General features: G+C 44.7%; 1 protein-coding gene across 1 annotated transcript; it reads left to right on the top strand.

Annotated features, from left to right (window-relative positions):
• Positions 1-1,565: 1,565 nt before the first annotated feature.
• Positions 1,566-25,184, top strand: LOC115820596 (disintegrin and metalloproteinase domain-containing protein 10). Its single transcript, XM_030784222.1, has 18 exons — positions 1,566-1,590; positions 1,881-1,948; positions 2,052-2,066; positions 2,354-2,405; positions 3,207-3,354; positions 3,671-3,783; positions 4,147-4,302; positions 9,559-9,641; positions 10,558-10,680; positions 14,645-14,737; positions 15,580-15,748; positions 20,140-20,300; positions 22,328-22,499; positions 22,822-22,966; positions 23,326-23,509; positions 23,904-24,003; positions 24,389-24,609; positions 25,089-25,184. The coding sequence occupies exons 1-18, from the start codon at positions 1,566-1,568 to the stop codon at positions 25,182-25,184; spliced, it is 2,124 nt and encodes a 707-aa protein (XP_030640082.1).
• Positions 25,185-27,770: the final 2,586 nt, after the last annotated feature.

Genomic DNA, 27,770 nt, shown 5'->3' with positions numbered 1-27,770 from the left:
CACAGTACAGCCGGTGTGTCACTCGGGGGTGTGTTTTACAGGATGCTGGGCGTGATGGCACTGCGGTGAAGGTCTTTCAGATCACAGACTCTTTGACTGACGCAAACTGTGGGTAGAGCCGACAAGAAAAGATAGAAGATAGATTTTCTTTCTTTTTTTTTTTTTTGATCATCCACTTTCGGTGTATGCAAAAACCATGAATAAAAAAAACAGCGATATTTTTAGATTCACATTCATGTTTTAAAGCTGTGCGTCAGACACCCCCCCCCCAAAAAAAAAAAAAATAAGAAAAGAAAAGAGAAAAGAAAGTGTTTAAACAGAATAGTGATACAGATCCAGACCACATCACGCATCGGCTATACTGAACAGACTTAAATACGTTACAGCTATGAACTATAAAAACTGTTAAGCGGCAGCCTAAAATATCGACAAGAAGTCGATGCCCAGTAGGGGGCGATGCAGCTCTATCTTTGAAACCACGGACACTTCAGCGCTCTTCTCTGGCCATAGGAACGCACGCGGACGCTGTAACGCCCTCCTCTTCCCGTGCCCATGTGCTTAATCAATCATGAGGCTCGGAATCAACTGTGTATGTTGCGTAACTCCATATCGTACTAGTATAAGTAAAACACTGGCCAAGAGCTGAAGTCTCAGGCGTCTGTTTACTCTCAGAGGATGATGATTAGTCTGAGTTATACGAGTCATTCCATTAGGACTGAACTTAGTCCACACATCAGTGTATTTCCGGTTTAAATGCTGCAACATTTCTTTCATATTTAGAGAGGCCTTGATATACTCTGGTGCTAAAGTAAAGACAAAATTATTAAAACATACTCTAGTTTCAAAGCATTATAGGAAATTCCTCCTCCTCCTCCCATATCCACAAGTGTAATAGTATATGACTATGGTAAGCTTAATCGAGTCAGAAACATTTTTCCGTACCATTGAATATAGCCATTCATGCAACTGATCTATAAGAGAACCTGCAATAAGGAAAAAAGGAAATGTTTGCAAAAGACAAACCCCTGAAACACAAGCTATATGTGAACGCTGAGTGTGGAGGCAAAGCCTCAGAATGGACTCACTTTGCTCACTATTTAACCTATAGTGACTTTCTCCATTTGAGGGGGGTTTGGAGAGGGAGGTGGGGGTTTTGGTCCCCCCCCTGCACTGACCTAAAGTAACCTCTCTGCAAATGTGCTTCTTTGTGGGAGGGCCACTGGTGCAATGTCATAGTTTAAGATCAGGCTGTTCAATTTTGACCAATGAGAGCACAGCAGGGGGCGGGGTCAGGACCACATATACATTCTTGTGAAAATATTGATATGGTGGGGGGTTTGGAGGGGGGGGGGGTGTAGAGTTTGTTTCGTTCTTTTGAAGGACATGTGTTTTCGTGAAAAGATAAAACTGGACGCCAAGGTTGCACATTTTATTACTTTTTCGCAGCGAGTGTCTCCCCACCCCCCCACCCCCCCTTCAGTTCAGCGGCGTCAGAGATAAACCATGATTTGTCTGGGCGTATATATTTTTGATTTTTGCTACAAACTCGGTTTGTGTGATAAGACATGACCATGCAGGAGAGTCTCCATGGTGAGAGTGCTTCATCCAAAACGAAGGCCATCGCTGGCAGTGGGGTCTACTAAACCTGCCGAAGCGTAAGGTCCCGTGCTACCCCTAGTCTATCCACACTGCCCCCTCAAAAGGACTGGTTCCCCGTTTCCTCAAACCGATGCCATAAAGTCTCTGACTGAGATACTTTGTCGCTGAAAAGCCGTGGACTTCAGACAGGTTTTTGTCACGTCTGCAGAGTTGACTAAATGAGTGGCATCATCCTGTGTGTGAATAACAGTGTTTGAGTTTGTGTAGCTCTCTTTCCCCAGGCCTGCCGTCAGTCAACAAGTCTGAATCTGCCCGTGCCTTCTCAGTTATGTTTAGAGCTGATATCCAGGTAGTGTTCCACTCCCAGGGCAGGAAGAGTTGAGCCAACATGGCCGGCCACGGTTCGTCAGTTTCACACTTCTGTGTCCTTCTGGTGCTTCTCCTGCTCTCAGGATGGCTCCGTGCAGGTAAGACGTCTTTGATCTTTTCCTCTCCCGGACAGAGGACTCTTTTAACAGCTCTCCGGGGGGGGGGGGGGGGGGACATTTAGTTCAGTGTAGGGATCTTTTTTGAGGGGAGGGCAGGGTGGGGGGCTCTGTTTTCTCTTGGATTTTTTTTTTTTTTTTGTTGCCTTGTTTGAAGCAGAGGCATTCAGCGTTAAGCCTCAGATGGGGACCTGTTTGGACTTGTCCTGTCTCTGGTCAAATTGCACCTGATGCACACACACTTAAGGACTCTCTCTGTGGACAATCAGCTGAGGTATTTACCCCTGTGTTGTGTGTTATCCAGGGGATTTGCGTTTACAAGTCAAAGACATTTTACCGCCGGCCAGGCTTCATAGTGTTACACTGTACTACACAGGTCTCATGTTCACTCTGTCACTGCACGGGCGTAAAGAAAGTCCACAAATACAACTGATTTCTGAACGTTTCTACTTAGACCACGGGAAGTTCACATGAAAACAACAAAGGTTTAAAAAAATGATAAAATATGTCTGATTTTTTGTTTTTCAAATGAAAATCATAAATCTGGAACCTTTGATGCACTTCTTACTCGCCATGGCCGGCAGGACAAACGGTTGATAGTTGACTCGTTCAGCTCAGTCTGTCCACACCACGTGGGTTTCAGCTGTTTCCATGTTGCCACACAGGCCAAAACACATTTTGGTATTTGTAACTTTCTGTCCCACTTTTGAAACTTGTGGGTTTGAAACACCCCCAGTGCAATTCACGCCTTTCCACTACAGACAACTCCTAATGGTACCATGCCTACGATTTTTAGACAACTAGATTTTTTTGAATCTGGTGTTTTTATTGCACAGATCTGGTGTTTTAATTGCACAGATCTGGTGTTTTTATAGCATAGATCTGGTGTTTTTATTGCATAGATCTGGTGTTTTAATTGCACAGATCTGGTGTTTTAATTGCATAGATCCGGTGTTTTAATTGCACAGATCTGGTGTTTTAATTGCATAGATCTTTTGTTTTAATTGCACAGATCTGGTGTTTTAATTGCATAGATCTGGTGTTTTTCTTGCATAGATCTGGTGTTTTTATTGCACAGATCTGGTGTTTTAATTGCATAGATCTGGTGTTTTAATTGCACAGAGGCTGTGAAGGTTCTGAGCCAGCTGGTGAAACATTATGAGGGACTGTCGTATGACAGAGAGGTCGTGCGTCAGCAACAGCACAGAGCGAAGAGAGACACCCTACGGAACGACCCAGAGCTACGACTGGACTTCACAGCTTTTCAAAGGTCCCCCAAAATCGCACCTCACACTTCTGGATCAGACTCCCATTCTGTTCACACAGTTTGAATTTGAACCTGATGTAGAATCCGAATTTGATTCTGAGTGACAGGAGGGGAGTTTGAGTAAGAGTAATTCTTTAATAGAACCGGTTCCCAGTTATATTTGACAGATCATTGTCTGTCAGAGGGGTGTTAATTCCAAACTTCAAATCCAAACTTCAATTCCTTCTTTATTTTACATTCACCAAAAACATGTAACCCTGGAGCATTTCTGCAAATTCTATTTTCAATTTTAATTTTTAATTTTTTTATATTTTTTTAGGGATTTCCGCCTACGTCTTAGACGAGACACCACTGCATTCACAGAGGATTTTGAGGTTTTCTCTGAATCTGGAGGTGTTGATTTGTCTCACATAGTTTCAGGAAAACTGGAAGGTATGGCAGACAGAACCCACACCCTCTCTCGTTTTATGAAACCTCCTGTTTTCCAGTTTAATAGTCCAAAACAAATTCCACCATAAAATAAAGCAATTAACTTCACAGGACAATAACGACCAAGAGTCAATTCAAAACTGTTTTTTTATGCCACTGACAAAACCAGCATTTGTTTGCAAAGGGGTTTGATGATCAGCTGCATTTCTTGGCATTCAAGGATCTACAACTTAATTCGATGTTGATTATCGCTGTTTCTGATTAATCATTGTCAATCAGCTTTAATGTGGCGTGTGTTCTCAGTTCCTCGGTTCTCGGTGCTCTGACTCTGTTCTCCGCTTTGTGCCGTGTTCTCCCTTCTCTCAGATGAACCCGACTCCTCTTGTCACGGTTCGGTTCTCCAGGGCCAGTTTGAAGGCTCCATTAGAACCGGAAATGGAACATATTACGTGGAGCCAGTGGACAGATACTCCTCGGAACCCTCCGAACACCACTCTATCATCTACCACGAGGATGATCTCGGTAAGAGATGAAGATTAATGTCGATTCACAGACACGTGAAAACGGAGTTCAGCCCCAGAGCGGCAAAATCGTGACTCATCCTCCTCCTTACTGAGTAATCATTCAAACATTTGAAGGTGAAACTTGTAAGATTATTTTTCTTCCAACAAAAACAATATTCGGTATGCTTTGAGATATAGCCCTGTTAACGTCTGAGGACTTTGGGTAACTTTAGTTCAGACTATCAATTTCAGTTCCTATCAGTTTAATTAGTACAATCCCTTTGGCTACAAAGTGACTTTCCAGGATAGCAAAAGAGTTTAGGTTGTCGGTAACAAAGCAAAGCTGGGATAAGCCTGTATTTAAGGCACTGTCTCTCCAGCGATCAGAGTTTTTTTGGTTCATAGCATCGGCTTCAGACTGTTCTCATTTCTCTAGTGGGCTCTGAGTGCTTAACATCCAACATTCACTCGCACACACTTCAGTCATCGCTATAGCTGTGATTTGATTGGTTGGTCATGCCCTAGCTGTGGTTTGATTGGTCACCCATGCTGTTGTAGTGGTTCCATTGAGTGGTCATGTTGTACCTGAGGTTTCATTGGTCGGTCATGCTGTAGACATGGTTTTATTGGTCGGTCACGCATGGGGGCGGCACAAGTTTCAGACTCCTCCTCACATACATGCAAGACACCTGGGTATAATCCAAACCTCCAAAAAAAAGTTTTAAAAAATGGGTTGGAACCTCATTGGTTCTGGAATGTTCTCTGCCGTCTGATCTACTTTTGAGGGACCCCAATAATTCACCCCTCATCTCGGGCGCTCCCCTGCGGCTCCTTTAACATGTTCTGTTATGAAATGTCCACGCAGACTGGGGATTGGTGGGTTGTGATGTAACCCTCAGAGAAGGTATTTATGACTCGGGTCCCTGTGATCAGGATGGAACTGACCGGAAGGTCAAATCTGGACCACATTCTGATCTGGTTTTAATGGCAAAGGTGAAGCGGTTGGTGACCTCTCGGCTTGACGCGTGACCCCGGTTTGACGTGGTCATGGTGATAACCGCATCGGACAGACAGCGGCGGGCTGAGAGGCAAAGCGTTACGCACACTGGAATGTCACAGGGCGTGTGTTTGGACTCCAGACCTCCTGTAGACACAGTTTTCTGTTTGGCTCCCTTTAAATGAGACACCCCCCCCCCCCCCCCCCCCCTTTTTAGAGAATCTTTCAGGAAAGATTGCATGCGGGGGTCTCTGCTGTGGGGGCATAGTTGTTGTGAGAGAACTGAACTCCCAGAGTCCATGGGACGTGCCGGCATCCTCAGGCCTCTAATAAAAAAAAACAACACACAGATGTGTTTTCGGTTCTTTCATCTCCATGTATGAACTCAAACCAACAGCACTGGGCACTCACCTGTGACCTGTTCAGAGTATAGGGATTGTTTTGAGTGAAATATTGTGTGTGAGTGTGTGTGTGTGTGTGTTTGTGTGTGTGTGTGTGTGTGTTTACATACATGGGTGAGTGTCTAGTTTAAGAGGTCATATGTTCTGGGTAATATTTACTGTGTAATATTTACCGACCCCGGTGCAAACGTATAGATTTTTTCCCCTGGTGCAGTGGACTCATATGACTGTGTGTCAGTATGTGTTAAGACCCAAACTGTATAAGTGACACCTAACAAACAGTCATAATCAAACCACAGGGCTGCTACCACCCCAAGGCAAACCATGTTACACAACAGAAAACCTTTCAAAACTGTCCACAACAGTAATCTACTGTGTGTGTGTGTATTGTAGTTTATGATGTGTGCTGTATAATGTGTGTGTTGTAGTTTATTATTTGTGTTGTGTCATGTGTGTGTTGCAGTTTAATGTTTGTGTTGGAGTTTAATGTGTGTTTTGTTTGTTGTGTGTTGTAGTTTAAGGTGTGTGTGTGTGTTGTAGTTGTGTGTTGTAATTTAATTTCGTGTGTTGTAGTATAATGTATGTGTGTTGTAGTTTAATGTGTGTGTTATAGTTTAATGTGTGTTTTGCTTGCTGTGTGTTGTGGTTTAATATGTGTGTTGTAGTATAATATGTGTGTTGTAGTATAATGTATGTGTGTTGTAGTTTAATGTGTGTGTTTTGTTTGCTGTGTGTTGTAGTTTAATGTGTGAACTGAATCCACTTCAAGGCTGCTCACAGTCAGTGTTCAGATGTGTTCCTATTTAATGCAGGTCAGTAGAGGAGTGTTCAGTCACTTCACATAGTGTTCATCACAGAAGGGTCATGTCTCCATATAACCTTTTTACTGTGGGCTTTGTGTGGTCGTGCTATGTGTGTGTGTGTGTGTGTGTAAGTGGTAAAAAAGAGAAGAAATCAGAGAATGGTTAACTCTATCAGTTGAAGGTGAACAGGAGCATGGGGCCGGGTTGTATTGAATTGTGCGGTTAGTTAAGTCATGTGATTCTGTGTGTTTGGAGTCACACCACATTCCGAAGGCTGTGGGGTTACTCTCGGGCATTTCCCATGCTCTCTGGGTCCGCAGCAGGCAGCTATACAATGGGCTTTGTTTTCATGCTGTGTATGCATGCCGCTACATACACAGAAATACACCCTCGTCTCCTATTGTCTTCACTCTACATCTCCTGCTTACGATAGTAATGCAGAGAAACCGATACCCTTTTTGTTTTTGTTTTTCTTTCTTTCTTTCTTTTTTTTTCTAAAGATGTGAGGGCAAGATTATTTGGGACAACTTTACAGTTAAGTTTTGAAATAGCCGGTAGAACGCATCCGACATATACACACACAAATTCAAATGCGCCGTCGTGGAATTAGGATCATTTCCCTCGTGTGAGTCTGTGTGGGAGCCCTGGCCTGGTTCAGTTAGTTTGGATAACGCCGCAGATAGTCTGGCTTCACTGGAAACACGCGGTCAGCCTGTTTACGGGGAGTGCCCGATTCTCCGGAATTCTAAAGATATGTCTAAATGACCAGCGTCTGGCAGGAGAGGAGCGGTCGTTCAGAGCCGAGATTGAAAGATAGACGGCGTCAGAGACGGGCAGTCGTGCAGAGACGCAGAGTCATGGGTTTAGAGTGACAAAGTCCAACGCCGTTCGTGCTTCATGGCGTATCCTCTGTAGGGGCTCTGTCACAGAAAGACAGATTTACTCTCTTTTCCTTTCTTCTCTGTCCCTGAGCTTTCATTCTTTAGGAGAGTTTCCTCCTCTTTTTCTTTCTTTCTTTCTTTCTTTCTTTTGCTTTTCCTTTTTTTAACATTTTTTTTTTATTAGTGTGATTGTTTACCTTGGGCTCTGTGTGCAGGAAGACTTGAAAGTGAAGCTGTAAGTCACATGATCAGACGGAAAAAAAACAAAAAAACGCACCGTCTGGAAGTAATTCTGCCCAGTGGGTCATTGCTCAATGTTTACCTCTTTTCTTTGCCTGCCTCTTTTCTCTCTGCTTACTTTCTCCATCCATCCACAGTCCTAGGACCAGCTCTCAGCCCCCCCCTTTTACCTAATACATCTCATTCTGGGCTACGTGTGATGGCTGATCTAGGATCAGCCAGTTCACAAAGCCACTGTGGGATTCCTCATCTTTACCCCTACATCGTGCAAGAGCTTCGGACCTCTATTGGCTGGTGCTAATCCAGCAGAATGGTCTGACCCAATCAAATCTCCCCTCTCCCTCTAAACAGCCAGAGGCAACAGGACATTTCCCACAGCTCAACTTCTGGCCAGGGATCAGTTCATTATGTGGGTTGCCAGGTGTGATCCAAAGCCCCCCCCCCGTTTGGTTCAGCTGATGAAAGCTTTATGTCCCAAATCGATATGTTTAACAGCATGACTGTAGTCTGTGTGCAGTTTAATCAGATTTGACTGTTGTGTAACTGGTAGAGAAGATGATGTATAGCCAACATATGCACATGTTGTGGGTAAAAGTTCTCTCTGTCTGTACACACACACACACACACAGTTGTTTCTGTGTTTGAGAAGCAAGCAGCTTACGATGTGGAGGAATGATTTGTCTGCAGGCTGAGTCCAGCACGTATGCAGATTACAGAACTGAAAACGCTCAACAGAACCAAACATTCTTCGTTAGAGGGCTTTTAGCTCGGACTCCAGGGCTGCACTGACCCCACAGGATTTGCACAAACACAGCGCTCACAGAGAGCATTTCCACAACGAGCCGTATTTCATGTCAGGAGTTTTTGCCAAAACAATTGTACTCTGGTTTGACACAAGGACAGTGCTGACTAAAGGTTTTTGGAACCGAATCCACTTCAAGGCTGTTCACGGGCTGTTCATGAGCTGTTCACGGGCTGTTGGAGGTCCATGGCCGTTTCCCCCTTCCACCCCTGAGATCCAGGGTTGAAGGTTGCGTCTGTGACTTGGGCAGACTCTTCCTGTCTTGTCATCACTTTCGGGACATATGACCTTTTGGACAGGGGTTGATGAAATATATTTCTGCATCTCTGCAGAGTCAGATCTTAAAATCCCGTTTGATGTGTAAAAAGCTGTCACAGAGGAATTTCCTCCGGTGTCAATAGTAGCCGTGGTCTAAAGAGTAGCGAACCGGGCTTATGACTGGAGGGTTGCTGGTTCGATTCCCAGGACCAACATCCATGGCTGTGTGCCCTTGAGCAAGGCACTTAACCCCAATGCCCCCTGGGTGCAAGGAATGCTGCCCACTGCTCCTGCATCTGGTGTATGTGTGTTGGGTTAAATGCAGAGGATAAATTCACTGTTCACAATGTGTGTGTGTGTGTGCGATCACAGAGATTTACGAATTTACAACACTTTACCTTAATACAAAAAAAAAACGTTTCTTTTTTATCAGTCCTCAATCGCCTGCTTATGTCCCTACAGTTATGTTAACCATCCATGCCAGCCAAACTCTCTCTCTCTTACACACAAATCTATCTATCTATCTGTCTGTCTGTCTTTTTATCTATCTGTCCTTGGTTTCTGTGTCGTGTGGAGGCCTTGAACCCTGTAGTGTGTACTGGGATGGATGGCTGGGAGTCTGGGTGTCAGACAGGCTACTGTCTCATTGCCCATGGCAGCTGGGGGGGCTGGGTGGACGTGTTGTAATTAGTCCATCAGGGAGAGGTCAGAAAGATATTTGTCAGTGTCTCACAAAGCACCACAGGGCCCTGTTGTGAAACTGCCTTCCGTTTGTTATGCTCTGTATGGGATCTTAAGAGCTTAAAGAATCAGGACACTAAGCCGAATTTATATAACTTTTCTGTGTTTCTCTCTCTCTCTCTCTCTGTGTCTGTGTGTTTGTGTGTGTGTAGTGGACGCTCCTCTGGGCAGCGGCTCTGGTGGGTTTTGTGGTTCTGACCGGTTGATGCATCTGCGCCAGGATGTGGCTTCCCAGGTCAGACATTACACCCGCCTCATCACGGTTCTGTCTGCACCCAGACTACACACTGTCTCCCGTCTCCGTTACCAAGGTTACCACGGTTCTGTCTGCGCCCGGACTGCACACTGTGTTCTGTTTCCATTACCGTGGTTACCCTGGTTCTGTCTCTGTCCTGTCGCCGTTCACGCCCCCAAACCCCCTCGCCTACCTTCCGTCTGAGGCATCTTTACAGGCACAGCTCATCCAGAACACTCATAAAACCTGAACTTTTCACACAGGGTCCGTTAAATTAGCCAAACTGCTGTTTAAAGGCAAAATTAAAAAAAAAAAAAAAAAAAAAATACTTACAGGGACATGTGATCCACACAGTGTGGCATAAAGTTATTTCGGGAGAGTTTTTTTTTGTTTGTTTGTTTGTTTTGCACAGACCGTGTAGGGGTTTGTTTGCTTTTGTTTTGTATGCTGTTGTTTTTGTTGTTGTTACTGTGTACAGTTTGACAGATGTCATACATTGGTTTTATAACCCAATAATTACATGCTGACATCTGACCTGAACATTAATGTCTCTAACAGAGGCTGTTTTTATGAATGCTGGACTCTGCTATCAGATCCATCTCTACAGGCTATTGTTACAGGGGAGTAACTCAGGCTGCTCTACAATCACTCACAATGGGCGTGCGGACAATTGGAGAAGTCTAGATCAGATTGTCTTTGTTGTGCCGGTGGTATTTTTGAACACATATTTACAGTGCCTCATCATTTCCAGGATATACAGCAATTTTTTATTACCTAAACAGATGTCAAACCCCACTCAACCTCCACCTTCTGTTTTTGTGCTTGTCCCATGACACCGTATCTTTCTGGAATTTTCCCTGGAGCATAATCTAAAGGAAGGTGGCCGATTGTATTTCCTGTCTTGTGTGACTTTCAGATGGAACCTGTGACCAGGTCAAGGAGGACGATCGACCAATCGAAAACCAGCTGTCTGCTTCATCTGCATGCAGATCACCTGTTTTTCAAACGTTACCGTAACATTGAGACTGTTGTGGGACAGGTGAGGTCCGAAAACCCAAACTCTGCGGGTTCTTTCAACAGAGCACACCTCTCACACCAACAGAGATCTCCACTGGGTGTCTGACACTAATGTGTCACTCAGTGTACCCTCAACATGTTTACACACTACCCCTAGTGTTCACCAATGTACAGCATGTCTCTCCATTCTGGGGTACAGAACGTACTCTCTCTCTCTCCCCCTCTCTCTCTCTCTCTCTCTCTCCCTCTCTCTCTCTCCTTCTCTATCTCTCCCTCTCTCCCTCTCTCTCTCTCTCTCTCTCTCTCTCTCTCTGCCTCTCTCTCCCCCTCTCTCTCTCTCTCTCTCTCTCTCTCTCTCTCTCTGGGGAACCCCTCAGTACTGTAGATTTGTTAGGCAAGAGACGAAGAGATTGGATCATCGCCAAGTTCTTCGCCCTGTCCCGTGACCCCGGGAACAGACAGTACTTTTAAGAATCTGTGAAAGACAGCTTTGCCATTATATAATGTTTGTGTGCCAAAGATAAGGTACAGGCTATTTTGTGACATTCCGTAACCTTTTTTTTTTTTTTTTTGGGTCGATTTTATGAAGTTCCCAGAATGCTGTACTCCAGAACAGTTGGACATGAGGTCAACAACCCTTCTGTTTTGGGGGCGTTTTCCTCTTTTGTATCAGTTTCCGCAGTTTATTATTAGTCAAAGAAAATCGTTGCGTGATGTAATCTCTGCACTGACAATATTCCGACATTTTTGTCGATCCCGACTTCCTTGAGCACTGAAGTTGCTAGATCAATTAAGTAATTTAAGGTAATTTAAAAGAAATTAATTTAAAAAAAAACAAAAAAACAAAAACAAACCAGGAAATTCAGTGTGTGTTCACTTCGGTTTGTCCAACTAAAAATGTTTTTAAAAGGTGGTTTAATAATAATTTAAAAAAAAGATCATTAATTGCTCCATCTACGTCACAGTTGTGGTTGAAAATGACTTTATTTGTACCAACTGAAATATGACCTTGCTCTTTATAAAAGCTTTATTACGTATTAATAAGTCCATAAACATATTTTCACAAGGCGCTCATATCTGCTTGCAGACATGTTTTTTTGTTTTTTTTTATACGTTAAGTGAAAGCACAGGACCTAAGAGAACTTTCTTGAAAGCCCTCTGGAACAGAATCCTCAAACAAGACCTGAAATCCAAACACAACCCAACAACCTCGTTTTCGCAGGCCAAAACTCCCCCGCTACATCTGATATCTCTCTCTCGTTTTTTTTCCCCCCTGCAGCAGAGTGCTCCACATGTATGGTCTACGAGAAAGATCTGACACTGTAGTATTGAGAAACGGATTAAACGAAAGCCAGAGTTCTGAGAACACAGGCCAGGTGCCCGGGCACTGTGCCAGGCTTGGCTATCACTCTTACCCCACATGAAAAAAAGAGAAAAGAAAAAGATACATTCGGTCACTGTGCCAGCGGATTCAGAGTGCGCCAGCTCCCCCGCTGGTGTGTAGTAACGCTTTGGCCAAGAGTCTGAGTTCATTTGTCTTCTTGCCCCATTGCACTGTCCGAAGCCACTGGGCTCTCGTCCGAAGGGTGTCAGACCAAACCTCCATTCCAGAGCCGTTGTTTTTCCCTCGGGGAGAATTGGGACACAGCCCCCTGACCCCTGGTTCCTCTCCACTGCCGGGACATGTAATGGTAACGCAACGCGGTCAAAGACTTGGCTGCGAATACTGCCCTCAGCATTAATTTGTTAGTTTTACGAAAACGAACAAACGAAGCGTTTGAACAGTGAAACCCTACGTAAGAAGTGAGAAGGTCGAGTTAAAGTGGTATGTAGACCTGTTGGTTTTACAGTTCTTTGATCTAGCTCTGGGCAGTGATGGGGACGAGGCTGCCTATATCGAGTCTGATTCGAGACCAAGACCTTAAAGGCTCGAGTTTGACTCGAGACCAAGATTTTGGGATTTTGGGGCGGTTGAGACCGAGTCTTTGGAAGAGGCGAGACAGAGACGTAAAAAAAACAAAAGTCCATTTTCAAGAGACCGAATCTAACTACAGCTGATTGCTCGCTCACTCTTGGCGCTCAGTTGGACCACTGGACTTCAAGGGAGCGTTGCACTCTGGGATCGCCTACATCACCAACATTATACATAGCACCAGTCAATGTGAATCAATGTGGATTAATTTTATTGTTTTTTTATTAATGTGTATAATTATTTTGAGAGTATGAAAAATGGAAAAGTTTATCATTGTCACTGTGGTAAAAAAAAAAAAAGAAAAAGGGTTCCGAGGTCTCCCTCTAAATTTACGAGTCCAACCCATGCCGCTCTAGTTTGAGACCGATTCAAGATCGAGTAGAATTGGTTTCAATGCCGAGACAAGACCAAATAAGCCAGTAAGTGAAAAGGTGGTCTTGAGACCGGTCTCGAGACCAGGACCAGACTCCAGTACTTTCGACACCAGCTCTGGGGAACATCGATATTCTCCCCCAAAGCGTCCTTAACAGTTCTCTTTACTAAAGTTTCAAGTTTCAAGTTTATTTAGAGCCCAAAATCACTGTTTACAGTCTCAAAGGGCTTTACATGCCACAACAATCAAAATCAAAACAGGACGCCTCTTTAAAGAGTCCCTGACTGTGAATATCTACATAATGTGAGACCATATTTCACCTTCAGATCATCAACTGCTGACGGAGCAGATGGCGTGGATGTCATCGGCATTCAGTCAGCTGTTTAAATAGAGTTACTAACGTGATGAATTAGGTCAAGGGCACTGTCCGTTACTGGCCATCTCTTTCCACCTCCGAAAAACTTTCCGTTTTCCATTTTGGAAGGTTGTTGTTTATGGATTTGGAGTGGCTTGACCGCTGACATGACCTCTTATTCCTTTCGTTGTTACCAGTTGTGAAACGTCGGAAACGATAGCATTAGTGTTAGCTTGCTATCTATGTCGTTAACTTGCTGTCCTATAGGCACCTTAGCGACCCTTGCTAACCTTGGCTGCATCAAGTAAACACTGCTGTTGTACCTCATATGAAGTTAATCACATTTGCATACATGTATTGCTTACATACTGATTTGCGTGAACTTAGCATGCAAAGATAAGCCAGTGTATTTGCATAACATTTTAAACTGAAGTTGACTCATATCAGACTGATACTGGACTTCAAATGTAGAGTGACCATACAGCCTCTTTTTCCCAGACATGTCCTCTTTTTCGGACCTAGAAATGCACCCATCCGAGATTCCTAAATCGCCAAAAATGTCCGGGATTTGACTTTTGCTAGTCGGCATTCATTGTGTGTGCATTTGCATTGCTTTGACCTTTTTCTTTAGGTCCCGCCCTCTCGCACGCCACCAATGGACGGTCATGTACGCTATCATGCCACAAACATGGTTAACAGGTCAAACTGCATCTCATTCATTACCGTTAACACCGCAGCAACAGCCAAGAGACCTTCAGAAAGCCGTAACGCCACAAAAACTTGAATGGAAAGAAATAAGGTCATCTTGGCACTCTTATTATGCTAGCAGTTCTTGGTCTTATTAAAGACTAGCCGGCTATGTATTGCGGCAGTTAAGTACAGATGCAGTTTCACATTGCATTGTCAGGCATCAACCTTACATGCGCAACGACAGGAACCAAAAGTGACATACATTAAAATTTCCCCGTAAGCTAGGAGGGGAATGCATTGCTGTCGTGCAAAGTATGGTCACCCTATAGAATGTAATTTTGATGTGACCATGCTGCTGTTTTGCTCTCTGTCTCTATGGGAATCACAGGATTGTCTCTGCCTTTACGTTCAGTGTTGCTGCTCAGGAGGCTTATTGTTATTGTTATTGTTTTGTAATCATATATTATTATATTATATTAGGTATTATCTTATATTATAGAGCACTTATAGCTAGCGAGGAAGACATCAGAGGAATAGCAATCAACTTTGATTCTCCTCTCTCTCTCTCTCTCTCTCTCTCTCTCTCTCTCTGACAGGTGTCGGCCTATATGAGGGCAGTCAATGATATTTTTGATAAATCGGAGTTTGATGGAATTGAAGTGATCAATTTCAGACTGAAATCTCTATCGGTGAGCGAACACACACACACACACACACACACACAGTCCTGTGGGAGGATATTCCTGTCAGATTCCATAACTTTAGTGCAAGATGACAATCAACAGAACACAAGAGACATTGCTAATGCATTGCTAATGGCCCAATATCACAGGACACATCCATGCAGACCTACAGGACAAACTGTAGGTAAACTTAGAGTAGAGACTATATAAAAAAGTAAAACATACAAAACACTGACATAGGTGCTGTTGTGTGTACTGAATTATGTTAAGTAAACGTAACGTAGAAGGAGTGTTTGAAACCCTGTCTTAACTGAGTAAACAGAATGCATATGAGGCCTGTGGTAAATATGAGGACTCATATAAGGACTTATGACATCATCGTTCTCATAGTTTTCAATGTGGGCGGAGTTTAAGCTTTGCCACAGAGACAACATGAGAACTCCACTCTGTTCAGTGTTGAACAGGTGTGAATGTTTTTTTCATTTCACTCTGCTCAGTGTTGAGCAGGTGTAAATGCTTTTTTCATTTCACTCTGCTCAGTGTTGAACAGGAGTAAATGTTTTTTTTTCATTTCACTCTGCTCAGTGTTAAACAGGTGTAAATGGTTTTTTTTATTTCACTCTGCTCAGTGTTAAACAGGAGTAAATGTTTTTTTCATTTCACTCTGCTCAGTGTTAAACAGGAGTAAATGTTTTTTTCATTTCACTCTGCTCAGTGTTAAACAGGTGTAAATGGGTTTTTTTTATTTCACTCTGCTCAGTGTTAAACAGGAGTAAATGTTTTTTTTCCTTTCACTCTGCTCAGTGTTGAACAGGTGTAAATGTTTTGGGTTTTTTTTTTTATTCCAGGTCCAGACAGAGGAGAATAAGACCGATCCCCTGCAGCAGACGCACGTTGGCCCAGAGAAGCTGCTCAGCGTGTACTCACAGCATGACTGGAGCCAGTACTGCCTGTCCTACCTACTGACCAACCGAGACTTCAGCGGGGTGCTGGGGCTGGCCTGGGTGGGTCAAACAGGTACGCGCCACGCCCACATACTCACTCCGCCCATGATGCCACGCCCACCCCAGCCATCAGAGCCCTGCACACAGTCCTACAGTCCTGGGCTGAATAAGAGGAGAGAATGGAGTGACGCCACATTTGTTGATATACGATTGTGTGCTCCGATCTGATCTGAGATCAGTGGGATTTCACCCTAAGTGCCCCACCAACCTCCATTTGGTTCTGTGTTACACCACGCGATGGTAGATAACATCAACTGTGACCGTTAGAAACCCTAAATGTTTTAAAGAACCGCCGCTACATAAAACATATGAAAAATAATGTATGTGTATGAAAACACACATGATGTATGTGTATGGTGTATGGAGAGGGAGCTTGTTTTTATTTTTTCATGTGCCAACCATTGGGTGATGACCCAGTTTGAGAGGACTCAGTTAGTTTGGAACCGGAGACTCAGTTCTGTTTTAGGGACCTCCGCTGGGTTTGCTACTCAACCCAGTCATTTTTCAACCTCAAAACAATCGCTGATGGATTCTCCATCGTCCAATCGAATTTTTCCGTTTTTTTTTTGCCAGTACTCGCCCAGACTTGCCTTTTGCTGTTTTCAACCACTGAGCACTGTTGGTTGCCATGATTACACAACCAAATCCATTTGGCCCAGTCTCAGGCTAGAACCACACACCACCAGAATACACACGCACACATGCACACACACACACACACGCACACATGCACACACACACACACACACACACCAGGAGGGGTCTGGCTGGTTGTGGGTTTGAGAGACGTTGTTAGTTGTGTTGTGATGGTGACCTCAGGCGGAAACAGGCTATGAAATGTCATTGTCGTGTTTGGGGGCCAACGAGGGCCTCTGTCTATGGGCCCCGGGGGCTTTTAAAGGAGCTGTCACATTGTCAGCTGAGAAGATTTCGATTGGCTGACAGGAGGGGCGTGAGTACGGTTAAAAGGCGTCATGTGACCAGAAGAACTATGTGACCCTTGCAACACACACACACCCCTCCCCCCACATCTTAACCTTTGCAAAGAGGGGATGACCGCATTCCAATGCTCAGATTTGTTTCCATAGCAATGACTCACGTGAGGGTGTGCTTGTTACACAAACACACACACGCACACACACTCTTCTTAATGAGTCCATGTCTTTCTGACATTGGATTGACTTTCATTGTGGGCATAAGGACGTGACCAGTGGAGGAATGTGAGGTATGCTGGAACCGTGGTGAAGCCCAGTAAGCAGTCAGCACAGAGGATCACCCACTGACTCAGATCTGGATAACACAGACTCTGAGAGACAAGACACTGGGCTGTAAACCCAGAGACCTTAAAACACACACACACGCACGCACATACACACATGCACACATTAACCCTAACACACACCCACACCCACACACGCAAACGCGCACACACACACACACACACACACACACACACACACACACACACACACACACCCACCATAGAGACACTACATTGTGAAGTGGCCCCCCAGTCACTGAGCACTCCCATGGTTCTCTGGGTTTGTTTATCAGACTTTTTCAAAGGCGTTTGACAATTGAATGGGGGTTGGGGGTGTCTGTACTCTTAAGCCTTCAGTCCAGTGGCCCCGTACAGACCTGCTGATGGCAAAAGAAAGACAGACAAAACTGAATGTGATCTGTTTTCAGAGCGAGAGAGAGAGAGAGAGAGAGAGCGAGAGAGAGAGAGAGAGAGAGAGAGAGAGAGAGTGAGAGGGAGAGTGAGAGAGAGAGAGAGAGAGAGAGAGAGAGCGTGAGTGTGTCAGGACTACACTCTGGTGTGAACACAGGGCTTTACTAACTCAGATAGCCACAGCATTTCTCTGTGCTTCATCATCGCCTTTCTCTGTGTTTCATCATCGTCACCTTTCTCTGTGTTTCATTTTCGTCACCTTTCTCTGTGTTTCATTTTCGTCACCTTTCTCTGTGTTTAATCATCACCACCTTTCTCTGTGTTTTATTTTCCTCTAAAGGATGGGAAACTCAGACCAACCTTGTTTTTTAATTTCATTGTCTACATTGAAAAAAAAAAAGTTTTATCTCCGCTCATCCAGTAAAGCTTCAAATGACAGTTTTACAGAGCAAACCAGTACTCCCAGTAGGTATATTTGTTCCTCTGTGGTGTCCTCTGAACATTGTTATAGAATGATGTCATCCAATGTAAACAAAACCTGATGCTGTGTGTGTGTATGTGTGTGTGTGTGTGTGTGTGTGTGTTAACACTAAACAATAGGACCAGATCACAGCAGCTGTGTGTGTGTGTGTGTGTATGTGTATGTGTGTGTGTGTGTGTGTGTGTGTGTGTGTGTGTGTGTGTTCGCGTGTGTTTTGACACTGAACTTAACTGAACCGGAAATGTTTTGATAGACACCAGCTCTGTCCCTCGCCAGATCAGCGCCCTCATTGGCCTCTGACAAGCATGTGACAGAAAAGGCATGACCTGAGGCCAGTGGAAAATCTCCACCATTTTAGCATCAGCTCTGCCCCACTGACAGGCACAGACCTGAGGTCAAATTAACCAAACACTCAACAAATCATTCACACGTGTGGTTTTCCAAGGTTTTCTCCCGGATCCGAGTAAAATTCTGAACACTGGGCATGGAGACAAGGCTGCCTGTCTCAGCTTATTTGCGTGACTGTTAATAATAAATAACTCTACTCAGAGTTAAATTCTGAAAGTCTGAAATTGTTGAGGATAGTCCTGCTCTTTTGCCGAGACCTGGACAGTGTAAACACTCTCAGAACTGACAAATTTAACGTAAGGGTGAGTTTTCTGTGGAGTGAGGGTCGTCTGACCTACATCCTCAGGTGAGTTCTGTTCCTCCACCTGCCGTGTTCTAGCGGTGAAACGTCAGTTCCCAGTTCTAATGTTCCGTGAGGTACACAGGAGAACACCATCAAAACAGCCTCATGACGTCTGGTGACGGTTTGAAACTGCAGCCGTTTTCTCAATCTGTGACAGTTTTCCATCTGATCTGCTCCTTCCGAAATCAGAGAAATTGCCATGTGGGTAATTGCAGAGGTTGCGCTGTTGGGTGTTTCCCCAAAACCAGCTTTTCCCAATCCAGTCCCCTGGGACCACCCCCAAACATTTCCCACGATTGTTCTACTAAAGTACTTGGACACCCGATTCCAGTTCCTGCTAATCATCAAACTCCTGGGCTCGAGACTCCCGCTCCATGGAAAGACCTGAAAAGTCCTCGACAGTCTGGAGAAGTCAGTCTGAAGTGATTTGAACTCTCTTGCAGTTTTATGATGACTAATAGACCATGTTAAAAATAAAAGAAGTCTGTGACCTCCAGTGACAGGAGTATTTTATGGGTAACTGGATCACCGCGACCGCTGGTCTGTGCTGTGCAAATCGATCCTCGACACAAAGACTAGAAAGACTCGAAAGGTTTCTGCGAGCTGCCAGTGGCATTCCAGACATTCTCTCTCTATCATGTACTGGTCACGATGGTTCCGGTCATGACGGTGACCCTGATACGCAGCAGAGGCGGCCTGGCTGGGTCGACCCAACGCTCAGAAGAATCGCTAGGTCAGGCCACCCTACCTGGATTTAAGGCTGTGTTCAGTGTTCAAGCATATGCAGTGTTCAGGTCATATTCAGTGTTCAGGTTGTGTTCAGTGTTCAGACTGTGTTCAGTGTGTTCAGGGTGTGCTCAGTGTTCAGGGTTTAGGTCATGAGAATCTAGTGTCAGTGCTTGGAGAACCATGAAAGTAGTTCCAGGACCCTCACAACCTGCCCTCGTGTATTTTCAGTGCATTTTTTGAGGGGTGGGGGGTGGTGGATGTCATTGCTCAGGAGTTGTGTGGGAAAAAGGACAGATGTTTCTTATCAGTGGTGCCTCCTTTACATAAGCCTAAACCCAAAGGGCGGACCCAAACGGACTGAATAGGATCCTTTCTCACCCCTTCCAGACACGTGATAGGACACAGCAGAACCAATCTGAGGCCTGAGGCCTGTCACTCAGTCAGGGCTCTACCTCACCAGTCTCACAAACAACTCTCTGCACAACTCACATTATTAAGACCTGCAAAACACACCAGGGTCAAGGTCTGTTATGTAACCCACAGCGAGGGGACGGTAGGTTTAAGACTGACGGGAATGCCGGAGCCTCACCAGTCTTGTAACTGGTCTCGCTGTCTCAGACTCGTTTAGCTCAGTACTCGTCCCTGAAACGGCGGTGCCACAGTGGGATTTTTGGTTTCTAAAGTGGTTCAGAATGCCCCCTATGTGTTTCTGTTTTCATACAATTTTGTTTATTCCCCTCTTCCGCTCTTTCTGTCTTTCTCTCTTTTCTTTTCTTTTCTTTTCTTTTCTTTTCTTTTCTCCATGCCTCTCATTTCCTCTCCTCTCTCCAGATGACTGGGGGGGCATATGCTCAAAGCCTGTCGTGGAAAAAGGACAGAATTCCAGTCGGAACACCGGCCTAATCACGCTGCAGAACTTTGGGCGGTACCAGCCGCCCAAATATGTCCACATGACCTTCGCTCACGAGCTGGGCCACAGTCTCGGCGCCCCCGTAAGTCCAAAATCTCCCTCAGTCTCCTCTCTGTCTGCTCCCTCTTCTACACTGGACTTGAGGCATGAACCTCAGTGACAGAAAACAGATTCTCCACGTCGCTGCCCAAACTGCGCTTTTATTTGGGCTGTGGTAGGAGTCATTGCTCACTCACTTACTGCAGATTTGCGTATGAAATGGTTTCATTGACTTCCTGTGTGGTCATGTGACCTGTTTGCTTATAAATAAATATGCGTGACTTGTTTTTGGGCAATTTGTATTCATTTTGAATGGCTCAGGGGATGGAAACTTAACATCTGTCAGCAACACCAACAAAAGCATTAACTGCTCTGGTTTGTCCTGTTCTTGTCAAAACAGATGTGTACCTTAGCAGGCATGTGTTTGTTTTCCTGTCCGTGGTTTATGTAATGCACGTCAGCACGTGTGTTTTAGATACAGACTTTCCTAACGGGATTGTAACCCATTGTAACCCATTCACGACCATCACCACTGCATGCAGGTGCTGCGCGGTGATGTTTTTAGGGAACGCTGGAGTTACGAAATTCCTAACGTTTAACTTTCCCCCACTGCCTGTTCGACTGACCGGTACGTTGCCGTCTGTCTTTCCACACGCGAACTTCCTGCGGCAGCGAATTCTTCCCAGGCATTCCGCGGCCTTCCCGGCCCGGGCCCGGGCCCGCCTGTCTGTATCGCGTTTGAAATGAAGTCACTTTTGGCTGAGGCAGCTGGGCCTCATTGTTTCCAGACCTGGAGTGAGAGGATCACAGAATCCTCTCCACCCGTGATTTATGGAGGAGGAAGCTTTTTTTAGAGGGTCCACTGGCCTCTGACCCAGTTCTCTGTATGTCTGTGTATATTTATGTATGTGTTTTGGATGCGTGCATTAGTGTATGTGTGTGTGTGTGTGTGTGTACCTGTTACCAGCGAGTTACAGCTGAACGGCTGAGAATTGAGCCAAAAGCGCAGTGAGAGAGGTCCCACACAATTCGTTTGGCTTTTAAAAATAAACTGATATTAGAACAATAGAGATGCATCCGCGTGATCGGCGGTGCCCTTGGTCTTGCACACAGGTTGTGAGAACGTCAAGCTTCTCTGTTTTCAAGGGTGTTAAAAACACGGCGACCCTGCGATTGGATTTTGACCTTCTATAGGCAAACAGTAACCTGAGAGAGATCCCTAGTTTTGCAGAGCGGGAAACAGGGACAGGGGGAAAAAAAAAACAGCCCTCGTTCACTCTTTCCCATGCCTCCTTCAGGGTTCGGGAGAAGCCATGCACGTGATTAAATGTGTAATGAAACAGCGCATTGCTGTTTTAGCCGCTCGGGCTCCGTTAATCAGTACGTTAATATGCAACGCGTCAACACGGGCGTGTGAATGTAGGGGGGCGAGGAGGCACTGAGGACTAGGCCGAGAAAACAAAAACAATGCAAATCACTGAAGAGCTGCATTCAAAACCTTTAGACTCAGTCAGTACAAACACTTTGAGGTGGAGGCTCAAGGCTTTGGTACGCGGACTAGCGTTAGCCGCCGTCACTAACGGTCCTTTTCCAGTTTCTTTAACTCACTCAGTGTGAAGTGTTTCATGCAGTAAACCGCTTCCTTACACTCATGTCTTTTTGCCTTGGACACACTCCTACCTGCAGCAGGCCTTTATTACTAGCAGGCATTACCTGGTCAGGTGTCATTGTAACAGGTGTAACAGAGGTCAAATATCAGCAGTCCCATCATTAACCAGGTATTTCCCAATCCTGCTCCTAGAGGCCCTCTGCACTCTCCCTGCTCTAACGAACCCAAATCAGTCTCATTGGTCAAGGAGGCAGGTGTCTAAGATCGGAGAGAGACCCAAAACGTGCAGAGTCCATGGGCAGGGCTGACGAACAGTGCGCTAACACGCCGCCCTTGATGCTAACAGAGGGAGCTTTGGAAATAAACGTCAGATCCTAGTTACGCTGAGGCAGCTCTTTGCTCTTGCTTTCTCACCTGTCTCACCTGTCTCACCTGTCTTTCGGCTGTTTTGTCTACTGTAGCACGACAAAGGTGCCAACTGTGGGACGCCAGAGGTCACGGAGGGCAAAGGGTGGTTCCTGATGTATCCGCACGCCGCCCAGGAAGTTCAAGAGAACAGCGACAAGTTCTCCCCCTGCAGCGTTCGGGACATCAACCGCATCCTGAGGGTGAAAAAGGACGAATGTTTCGTGGGTAAGGTGGACAGTGTCCAGGTAAAAAAAAAATAAAACGTGAGGTGATACAGTGAGACAGGGTGACATGAGATGACCTGAGATATGGTTCAGGTTATGAAATGTGATAAGATAAAAATAACATGAGATGACAATGAGACAGCACGAGATCATTTGAAATAGCGTGAAATTAGATTTAAAAAAAAGAAGAGGTGAAAGGAGGAGAAGCGACAGGAGGGATGAAAGAGGAATCCATGCGGAACGGGACCAGACACCGTGAGGTGACAGGACGACCGGCTGAGATGAAGACGAGACGAGATGTTTGTGTGTTACGTCTCTTGCAGTCAGCGATCGGCCCATCTGTGGGAACCACATCGTGGAGGACGGGGAGGAGTGTGACATAGGACACGATGAGAACGATCCTTGCTGTTACAGTGCCAAGGAGCCCATGGAAATCCAGTGTCGCCTGAAGCCCAGCAAACAGTGCAGGTGACTGAACATCATGCGATTTCCTCACCGTGAAAACCGTCCTAAACCATCCTCCAAACCATTTCAGATCTTCCTATGGTTTTAATATTATCCACAGAGCTCCACTTGCTCGATAAAACTGATTTGAACTTTAGATATAGCATGATAGCACTGCACCGGGAAATATTATTGGACAATACCCATGTCCGATAACAATTTCAATGCATTAGAAGCAATGCCTTAGCCATGTGTTGGATACATACCATCGCCATCGTTTCTAAATGCTGTTGGACTGTGGAAATGGATTTTGCCACAGACTGTTGTTGCCTGTTTGATCTGTTTTTTTGTCTTTCTTTCTGTCTGTGAATCTCTGTCGTCAGTCCTAGCCAAGGTCTGTGCTGTAGCTCCAGCTGCGTGTACAAAGCCTCGGGGACGATGTGTGAGGAAGAGTCGGACTGCCAGGAGGAGAGCTTTTGTGACGGGTCGTCTCCGAAGTGTCCCGAGCCCCCCGCCAAACCCAACATGACCGTCTGCAGCCTGGGCACCCGTGTCTGCTTCAACGGGGTACGTCGAAAATTCGGCCGTGTCGCAGGTTCTGCAAAGCTGGGCCTGCTCGGTGCTCCTGCAACCTCTGTTATCGATCAGACTCTTCCCCTTTCACCACTGGAAAAGCTGATAAATGACCTCTGAACTAAGGAGACTCAGTCGTGATGAGGATGTGTGAATTACAAACATACACGATTCTCCAGGGGGTACCTGTGGCCTGAGAAATATGAATGAAAAGCAGAGCTTGGAAAAGCTGACTGGGAGCGTTAGCCAACCGCTGGGTGAACATGTTAACGTAATGAACTGACATGCCACTTATTTCAGTTCTGTTCAGGCAGCGCAGGGGAGGCCGGGACAACAGCTGTGGTCCCGTAGTGAGAGAACTTATTTGGCTTTTGTCTCTGTGGTCTAGGACTGTGCTTTATCTGTGTGTGTGACCCACGGGCTAGAACAGTGCGACTGTCCGAGCGAGTCCAGGAGAGAGAAGTGCTTTTTGTGCTGCCAACAGCCGGGTAAAACCACAAAATTTGTTCTCTTACCGCCGCCGCAGAGAAATTTGCCTGGAATGTATTTACTGCTCAAAGCCAACCAACAATATTAACACGCAATATAAACAGCGAGCAGCATAAACACAAGACACAAAACAAGCGGTTAAAACCAGCCTGCTCTCACACTGCATTGCATGCTTTGAAATTATTGCCTTATAAATCTCAAGTGACACATTACACAACAGAAACCCTGGCATAAAATGAATTCCTTTTGCTTCCACTGGCTGCAGATGAACCGTTCAATGCAACACATATCCTCGAAACCCCACGAAATCCACACACTCCAAAATTAATTGTTGTATTCTTTCTTTTTTTTTTCTTTTCTTTTTTTTTTTTATTGGTCCATTAGGCGAACCAAGCACCTGTGCAAGCACCAACTCCTCAGTTCTGACCCAGTACTTTCAGGGTCAGAGCGTGGCGCTGGTTCCAGGAGCTCCGTGCTCTGAGAACCACGGTTACTGTGACAAATTCAACGTGTGTCGCCTGCTCGATGCCGACGGCCCGATCGCGCGGCTGAAGAACTCCTTCCTCCACCTGAACGAGTATGAGGATCTCGGCGAATGGATGAAGGTCTGTTTGTGACTTTTGGGAGTTCTGATTTTTTTTTTTACGACTGATTCAGGAAACGTTATGGTCCGTTTGGAGCGCAGCAGTAGCAGATGTGTGCGGATGTGCGTTAATTTGCAAGAAATGCAAAAAAAAAAACCCCAAACAACTTTTTTTAAAAAGTGAAAATGTGTGCCAATAACACTCATGTGTTTTCTTTAAGTAAATACAGTCTATTACCAGTATCAGGTTTTGTTTGCTTATGTTTGACTGAAGAACAGCTGAGACTTCTGAATCTTCTGCTTTCTCCTCTCTCTTTCTCTCTCTCTCTTTTCTTTCTCTCTCTCTCTCTCTCTCTCTTTTTCTCTCTCTTTCTCTCTCTCTTTCTCTCTCTTTCTTTCTCTCTTTCTCTCTCTCTCTCTCTCTCTCTCTCTCTCTCTCTTTTTCTCTCTCTTTCTCTCTCTTTCTTTCTCTCTCTCTCTCTCTCTCTCTCTTTCTCTCAGGCATACTGGTGGGCCATCCTGGTGGCCATTCTGGTTGTGTCTGCTGTCATGGCGGGCACGGTGTGGGCCTTTGGAGAGACACTGGAGAAGAAATAGAGACCCTACAGACCAGTCCCCCCTCAGCTTCACCTCAGACATGAGATCAAACAGCTGCTCCGATCTGTCCTTTATTACTTTTATAGTCCCATGACACTCTATAAAGAGCTAATTCACTGATTTGGATTCTGTTCATATTCTCCTCGGCGTGTGTTTGTGTGTGTATATGGATATACAGTTCTGAATGGTCTATGGGGACTGAGTGGAGCTGCGTCCGGATTTAGACGCGCCTGTCCTGGCACGCTACGCCTCGGCCGTCGCCGCCTTCTCCATCCATACGTTTCATCTCCTTTGTTCACACCGAGTTGTTTGGACTCTGTGGCTAATTTGAGACTTGACTCTTGTCCAGGTTTCCACTGGTGAATTGTTATGTTCCTTGTGTGACCTCTGGCACAGTGCCTCTCTATATGAAAGGGCAGACCAGGTCAGATAGACAGATTAAGTCTTGACTCCGCTCACGACCGAGGTGAAGCATCAGCGAGAGTGACAGGCGAGCCAACAGCTGTCAGTTACGTTTCAAACTATCTTTGGTCTCCCCAGCAACCTCCGAGATTCCGCCGTGACCCCTGGCAACAGCTTGTCAACCAAGAAGACAACGCATGATTGATGCAGTGAGCTTAGCTAGGCTTTTTGAGTCGTCTGTCTGTTTGGTTACAGTGACCAGAAAAAAAGTCATGTTTTACGTGATGTTTAATGTTATCGGAATGAACCAAGGCCAGAGACTGTTTAATATGCCTTAGAAATCTTTATAAACTGGCTGACAGATGTGTGTTGTACATATCCTGTTTTGACTTCATCATTCTATGTATCATTCTATTCACATAACAGTCTGTTCACTTGACGGAGACTATGAACAATAGATTGTATTTGTAGATTATATTTACTGTGGTTCGTGAATGTTTGTATGCAAGTTATGAAACCAAAATCCCTCTGTAGATTTTCCATTTGTGCTTGGAATTAAATGTTCACAATGTAGACAGTTTATTGTTTTTTAACTGTGAGAAACATTTTGGTATTTTTGTACAAGTTACATAAAATGAACATAACATACGAGACATAGCAGCTTCAGAGAACACAAGCAAATAGCCCAAAAACAGTTAGAATTTATTAAACATTTATACATATTTACAGGTCTGTACATAAAGATTGTTAATATCTATAAATCTGTAGATTAAATTTTCCCGCAACCACTTAAAAAAATAGAGCTTGTGCTGCAATGAGGAAACAGTGTGGCTGGTGTATGATTGGTTGGCTGTTTCTGTAACATTTTCCTTTGGATTAAAGTGCAAGAAATATCTTTTGTTCACCAGACTGAATCTAAGACAATGTGATTACAGTACCCATCACAGAATAGTACACACACACACACACACACACACGCACACACACAAACATGCACACCCACAAATACACCCACACCCGCGCAAAGTACACTGTACATTTCCACACCCTCTCCCAGCGGAAGGACTTCAGCTCGTCGTTCAGTCAAATGAAAACTAATTACAACTTCCTTTTCTTTGATCATCGGGTCACTCTGGAATTCACTGTCCCGCGTGAAACTCTCCCTCACTCACTCTTCACTACCATTACAAATCTCTTACGACATCTCACGAACTTGAGCATTTCTCTGAGTAAACAGCCGAACTTATCTCCTGACAGATATTAACTTGACCTTCATTGAGAATACCTGTTAATGTTTACAGACACTGCTGTCAAAAATTAAACCACATGATGATGAAGACCAAGACAGTCTTTCCTTCCCCCTCACAAGTCTCAGTCTCTGTGATTCACACACAAGGAAAAGAATCAATAATCTTAGAATGTTTAGTTTGGATTGTTACAAAAAAAAAAAAACCCATCCCACACTGGTGCGGAAGTGCATGAGTGACTGGAATTTTGTTTTAAGGTCAAAAGACCAGGTGAGTGCGGTCGCGCTGCGGTAAAATGTAATTATAAATCATCCAGTGAACTATCATTATCAAACCACAATCAATCACTTTCCATTCGAAAATAGTTCCATCACCGCGGAAAAGAACTAAAATACCACTCAGAATGAAATGTAAATGTCAGAGGAGAGTTTTCCTTTGTCTGCTGAATTTATAGAATGTTCTAGACAATTTAAAATGACAACATGACGGGTAAAAGGGCGTGAAAACAGAAAAAAAAAAACCCCTATATCTGAGATTTTCATTAAAAACTTGCTCTACTCTTATTCAATTTAAAATGTAATTATTTTACATTGACCTTCAAGCAAGGTCATTCGTGGCAAGCTGGTGGATTCCTGGGAAATCAACCAGAAAGAATTTTCCAAAGTTTCCAAAGTAACATTTCACTTAATATAAAACCAAAGAATGCATTGTTATTATTCCACCTTTAGATTCACTTTACAGTATGTTTCGTGACATGGTCTCTGGTAAGAAGTGCTACATGAATATAACTATGGCCGAGAACTGAACTTCAGTGTCTCCGTTAACATTTGGCAGTGATCCAGTGACATTGTGGCCATACTTAACACTTTTGAAGAATGCATTAAGAAAAGTTACAAAACATTATCAGCTAGTTACGAAACACAACCAGACAGCTCCA

The sequence above is a fragment of the Chanos chanos genome, chromosome 9 (assembly GCF_902362185.1).
Source record: "Chanos chanos chromosome 9, fChaCha1.1, whole genome shotgun sequence".
NCBI lineage: Eukaryota > Metazoa > Chordata > Actinopteri > Gonorynchiformes > Chanidae > Chanos > Chanos chanos.
This window is presented reverse-complemented; position numbering and strand designations above follow the sequence as displayed.

Excerpts from the sequence above, each read along its gene's own strand:
- LOC115820596 (XM_030784222.1), top strand. The coding sequence starts at position 1,566 with ATGACCATGCAGGAGAGTCTCCATG. Across the intron at positions 9,642-10,557 it reads GCCAGGATGTGGCTTCCCAG|ATGGAACCTGTGACCAGGTC; the intron begins GTCAGACATTAC and ends TGTGACTTTCAG. Across the intron at positions 20,301-22,327 it reads GCCACAGTCTCGGCGCCCCC|CACGACAAAGGTGCCAACTG; the intron begins GTAAGTCCAAAA and ends TGTCTACTGTAG.